The following is a 6,340-nucleotide window of genomic DNA, read 5'->3' as shown; positions in this document are numbered from 1 at the left end:
TGTGCGTCTATAGTTGGTCTGCCCAACTGCCCTAAACCACAACAAGAAGAGCAAGACGACAGCAACAGCTGATTGTGACGTCAGAAAGCAACATGGCGGACTGGGACAGAGGTACAGTTTGTTTTTCGACACGTATTCACTTCCCCAGGTGAAACCGTTTATGTCCAGCAGCTACACAGCTCTGTTTGCGGCCGTAGACGGGGGGACGCGGCGCTGACGTTGTTCTAAACCCAGCTGTAGTGTGAGTTTAGGGGGATTAGTTCATTCCTCTGAAGCCTTAAACTTGGGAAGCTAGTAACTCTACAGGTTTCTAACTGCGAACAGGACAGAGCTCCTGCCAGACGTGTCTGACGTTCAGCTAAAGAGCGTTAACGCGTCGCCTCCCTGTAAAACCAAGGTTCTGGCTTTTCCACCAAGCCTTCCTTCCGCTTGGATCAAGCATCCGTTGCGCTCAGGAATGTTAGGAAGTCATCGAGCAAACAAAACGGCCTACAGTAATAAGATTTAATATTTAAGACGTGGGGAATCTGTCTTTTTTTTTACCAACTAGGATAAGTAAAAAAGTAAAAATGAAGACCAAAGCAGCGTGGAGCTCTAACGCCACCTCCTGATTTGGTTTCCTGTAGGATCGTTGTGTCATTATTGTAGCATGACAGCGCATAGAGCTCCTGCTTCTACCCACTCAGTGTAGCCAAAAGGGCTCCACAGAGAAACCATCACACTACCACCATGTAGACACACTGGATCGGCTCAGCTTTAGGCCTTGAAAAGACAAGTAAGCCCAGATTTGACATGTGAGGTTTTATTCCTCCAGTCAGGTCAGGTCTGGTCTGGCTCATCAGAAACGTGGTTGTGGTATTACATGATGACAATAAAGTTTCTGGATTTGGTCTTTCCTTCCTTGTGCAGTGGTTCATGCTGAGAAATCCAGCCTTTCTTACACTTCCACAGCCAAAGTGTCCATTTGTCTCCATTATCCTTATCAATAACCCGACCTGACGAGCCTGTGGAAGAACCGTAGTAGACATTTACCATCGCACAGTTGCTGTGAATGTTTTCTTGTTTTAGTTTTTATTAATTTTTTTTACATTTTGTTGTTTTTATTTTGTGTACTTCCTCTGCGTTTGTTTTTGTCTTCTTCGCAACATGTTGACCCGCTGGGGACAATAGTTTTATCGATCAGTCAATCAAAGCCTTTTATGTTGGGCTATTTATAGTTTCTTTACGCATGCAGAATAAAAGCACCTTGGTTAGTCATCTACGACCAGATACTTTTTCATACGAGGGATTCACATTTACCGAGGTTGGCTTGGAATCAGGAACATCAGGAGTTGGCTAAACCCAATCCGCTGATGTAAAGCTCCCTGTTCGCTGGATCTGACGGCGTCGTCACCAGGTAACCTGCAGGTGTAAAAGCACCCGAGGCATACCAAAAACCTGTCAGGGCATAAAACTCTATTGCCTAAAGTCTTAAATAGCTAATAGAATACTTTAGCTTCAACGGGAGTAGAAAACTGTAAAAAGGGGAATATCATAAGGTTGTGTTAAGTGAATACATACAACGTTGTGGCTCGTTAAACATATGGCATGTTTTTTTTTTTTTTTAATCTAGGTTCAGGATAATTTGCTTTCTACAAAACCATAAAATATTTAATTTTATTTTAACATTTGTATAGTAGCTAAATAACATTATCAGGGACAACATGTAAAAGTTAATATATTGGTGGAGCCTTTGCTGATGCTCACCATCATGGCATTTTGAAAAATTAACTGAATGCTTTGAAAACTTGAAAAAAGACCCAAGGCAAACAAAAAAAACCTTTAATGGTTCTGGTAAGTTCAAAAATACCATAATTCTAACCATCTTTGGTAAATGCAAACTTGTTTACCGACGCGCTGTTGGGATGCAGAGCTGTTGGAGGGGCTTTATTTTTCTCTAGAAAGGAGGGACTTTCTGTTGGTAATCCTTCCAGCAGGCCATGTTATGGCTTATTCCAACTTATAAAAAAATTGAACTCACCTTTTTTTTTTGTAAAAGCTCCTGCTTTGATCCAATAATTCCCACGACTGGAACCATTTAACGCACACGTACCACCTCTGACCCATTGTATCTGTGTGTCTTCAGGCCATGGCTCTGTGGACAACATGCTGGATGCTGAAAACAGACGAATGGCTGAAAACCTGGCCACTAAAGTCTCCAGACTGAAATCTGTAGGTAACACTTTCCTCTACCGCGCTGGTCATTAGGGACGGGTCCTGGTTGTCTGTTGTTGTTATTTTGGGGTTCTGGTTGCAGATGGTCCTTCTTTTTCAGTTCAATGTTTCTACAAGAAAGATTAGTTGTCATCAGATAAAAAGGAATGTCTTCCATAATTTTAGGAGCTTTAAGAACATTTCCATATATAGGCTTTAGGGTGTAAGGGCTAATTTGGCATTATGGAATATGATACATGGCGAAGAACAATGAAATTTGTTGCTCTGCAGAACTGGGTGCAGGTAATACCAATTTGTGGAGGGAGCATTGCCACTTTGCTGGTACTTAAAGCACTGAAACGGATTTGAAAAGCCTGCATGAAGGTTGAGACGTAGAGCTCAGTCCAACAGGTTTTAGGCATTGCTCAGGTGAATATGTGGATTTATAAGCCACGCCCCCTTTGTTCCGCTATCTTACCGGCAGGCTTGGAAAGCACGCAAGGCCCATGATCTCAACGGATCAGCTTGCATAATGTGAAAGGACAAATTGATCCGTAATGAGGTATCGATGTTGCAGAACTATAACTATAATGGACTCTACAATAGGAGTAGAGTCTCCTACTGAGAATCTACTCTGAGTCGGGCATTAGATGGCTCACAGGAGTCGCCCCCGTGACGTGATCAGCAGTCATCAGCCTACCTCAATAGGAATAGTTGGACAGATCTGGGTTTGTACACTGCAAAAAGGGAGCTAAAAGTGAGTGAATTTTTCTTGAAATCATTGTAATTTTCCTTGATTAGAGCAGGCGAATAAGACTATTTGCCAATGGAATAAGACTTTTGCACTTAAAATAGGAACAATTCATCTCCATTGTCTTATTTCAAGTGCAGGATAACTAATTATGTTATTTTAGAGATGAATTGTTCCTATTTTAAGTGCAAAAGTCTTATTCCATTGGCAAATAGTCTTATTTACCTGCTCAAATCAAGGTAAAACACACTAATTTCAAGAAATCTTTTACTTATTTTTAGTTCCCTTTTTGCAGTGTAGCACATTTTATAATGAAGGCTCAAATAAAATATGCAATTTTTTTTAACCATAGTGTTTAAATCTTCAGGGAGAAACAGAACACTAGACAACAACGTATTTCTGGGTGACACTGTTTCCCCCAGTCTTCACACTCTGGGAGACGTGCTGTAATAATCTTAGGGTAAAGCCCCAAATATGCATTCATGTTTAACAGCGTAATGAAGAACAGAATAAGAGAACTTATTGAAAACATATTAAACGCGGGTCATCTCAACGTCATTGTGTGTGGAATGGTAATTTGGAAAGACTGTGGTGCTTAGATGCATTATTTGGTAGGATATTTTACTTCAGCTGTCGGATATTCACACGGTTCACATCAGCCACTGATGCAGAATGTCAGTGTCAGAGACGCCTGAGCTGACGGAGAGTTGTGTAGTTATTAAAGTAAAGGCAAATTATGTCTAATAATAGTTAAAATCATCAGCACAAGTTTCAGCAACAGGAGCACTATTACCCATTTTTGGTTTATAGCCACCCACAGGAAGAACCTGGCTGGGATTTGAACCCAGGACCTTGTTGTTGCAAGGCATCAGTTCTAACAGATGTTCCAGATAACAGTTTATCTGAGCTATAGATGGAAACTCACTGAACATCAGCCCTGAGGTCCAAAAACAGCTACTGGGACACACTGATATATTCCATGTGTACGCATGCCAAATAAAGTCACTAAACTTAAAAGTAAAATTTTTATTGTAATTTACAAAGCTTCACAAGCTTTATGGAACTAGAGTTAGCCATGCTGATTGAATCTCTTGGTGACAGCTGGCTTACGACATCGACAGAGAGGCGGAGGACCAGAACGACTACTTGGACAACATGGTGAGTCATTTTGGCCTCTGAGGACTAAACAGAACAACTGTGGGAGCAGATTGTGAAAACTAGATCCACCTTCTTCTCCTTTGCCCCGCAGGACTCCAACTTCCTGAGCGCGACGGGCCTGTTAACCGGCAGCGTGAAGCGCTTCTCCACAATGGTCCGATCCGGCAAAGACCACCGCCGCCTCCTCTGCTATGTGTCTGGGGGGCTGATCCTGGGCTTCTTCCTTCTCTATTACCTGGTTTCCAGGATCCAGAGCTGATTCCAGGAGAACATCGTCAACCAGGGACCCATGTTGACATGACTCTAAGACTGACAGACCTGAGCTGATTGGCTTGAGTAATCTCCAAGGTTCTCACGCTAAGAGAGGAATTGAGAATAACTGAATGTATATATGTGTATATTTCGCTGAACCGATGTGAAGCAGGTGGTGTTTGCCGTCTCACCAGGGGAGACTGTAGAGGGTGTTGCAAAAGAAAATGAAGTATTTAGTTAAAAAAAAAGTGGAGAACAAATCCACACGCCTATACGTCTACTGGGACCAGATTGAAGGCTAACGTGAACCGTTCTCAATTTTAAATATATTCCAGCATTTATATAGCAACAATAGGCTTGTGGTGATAACATGATAATTCTGTTATCTTGGGGCTTTCTCATGAAAAGATGATTGCTTTAGGAAACAATGGTGGGCTCATGCTAACAGTGGTTTGAAAAAAAGAAGCTGGTTAGTGGTTGTTTGCTCTCCTACACAGCTGTCTGTAGAGCCACCGAGTACCAGTGATGCGTTTAAGAACCACCGATAAACTTAGTAGCTCGTTCTAAGTTTTTATTTTTTACAGCAAATGATTCTGTCTTTCCTATCAGCAAACATATTCCTATCCTTACTCAGAAGGTACTAAGTGTTACCATTTGTAATTTCCCAGTTCTTTTGCCATGTATGGTGAAATCTGACTAAAACAGGAGACTCTTGCACTGATTATGTTTGACCAGTAATCACATCATCAGAGTTTCAACACTGTCTTATTTAGCAATCCCTAAATGTTGAGAGAGAAAAATAAGCTAGAAGGAAGATTAAAACTATAATTTGTTTTTTTCAGATAAAGGGCTCAAGTGCATGATATGTTTTAATATGGACAGACGGGTACTGCGTTGTTGCATCAGAGACACAGTCGTAGCTTTTACTACAAAAGATCGGTGGATTGTTTCCCTGCGGGGGCAGATTGCCAGGATGCTTTAGATTTAAAGTGAAACGAACCGACTTATGAATAAACATAGTTTGATTTCAATGATAAGTATCACACAGAGACACAACCACATCCTCGTCATTGCATCTGTTCTTTTAGGACTGAAGTAGTTCATTCGATTTAGGCTGTCCAAATATCTCACAACCATTGGTGAGCAGCGGACATGGTCTGTTCATTTTGTAGAACAGGCTTGTTGCACTGAGAGCTGTGAGCGCTGCGGGGCACCGTCCAGGAAAACCCCAGCTGATCAAAAGCCTCGACATTTTTCTCCTGTTGGCCTCAGGTAGAAAGTACCTCTACCCGGCACTTTCAGAAGAACAGAGAACTCTTTTCATTTGAATACAGCATTTTAACATTTCCCTTCTTTTTCTTGTCCTGTGAGGAGATGTTTTAATGGACCGTGTGTTTATTATGATAATTCTCTGAAACTAGATGATCTTTGAAATTTACTGGGTAGTATGTGTCACAGATCATATTTTATTTTTTGTATTTTCTTTCTTGAAGTGAAATGCTTAAATATTTTTCTCAAGAAGTTTAGATAGAGATGGTATAGTTTATGCTGTTGTATTTTTTTAAGGGGATTTAGATGGAAAAAATATTTTGTTCAGAAAAAGGGTTACGGCTTTCAATAAAGTGTATGCTACATTCTATTTTATTGAAATACAAAACGCTACATTCCAGGCTATTTGCTGGGTTATGGTACACATCTAAAGTATTTCCGGTTTTCATAATTGTATTCTGCTATTTATGAGCAAGACTACGATACAGTTTTTTTTTGATAAGGAGAGATAAAAAAATTTTGTAGCCAATTTAGAACTAGTACATTACAAAAGGCCCTGAATGCAGCGTTCTTGCTCACCCACCTATACAGCCACAGGCAGCTCTGTGAGAGTGCAAACAAGGTGCACCGAAACACAGATACTGAAAGATGCAACTAAACTGAAGACATAAACACAGATTTTAAACCACTGTCATCAGTGAGCTCGAGAACAAAGCA

The 6,340-nt window shown here is 40.8% G+C and overlaps 1 protein-coding gene across 1 annotated transcript; it reads left to right on the top strand.

The window, feature by feature from the left end:
• On the top strand, nt 1-5,993 carry bet1l (Bet1 golgi vesicular membrane trafficking protein-like). The gene is made up of 4 exons (XM_012863655.3): nt 1-111; nt 2,126-2,211; nt 4,046-4,102; nt 4,194-5,993. The coding sequence occupies exons 1-4, from the start codon at nt 93-95 to the stop codon at nt 4,359-4,361; spliced, it is 330 nt and encodes a 109-aa protein (XP_012719109.2). The 5' UTR covers nt 1-92; the 3' UTR covers nt 4,362-5,993.
• The last annotated feature ends 347 nt before the right edge of the window (nt 5,994-6,340 follow it).

Source organism: Fundulus heteroclitus, chromosome 2 (assembly GCF_011125445.2).
Source record: "Fundulus heteroclitus isolate FHET01 chromosome 2, MU-UCD_Fhet_4.1, whole genome shotgun sequence".
NCBI classification, from domain to species: Eukaryota; Metazoa; Chordata; class Actinopteri; order Cyprinodontiformes; family Fundulidae; genus Fundulus; species Fundulus heteroclitus.
This window is presented reverse-complemented; position numbering and strand designations above follow the sequence as displayed.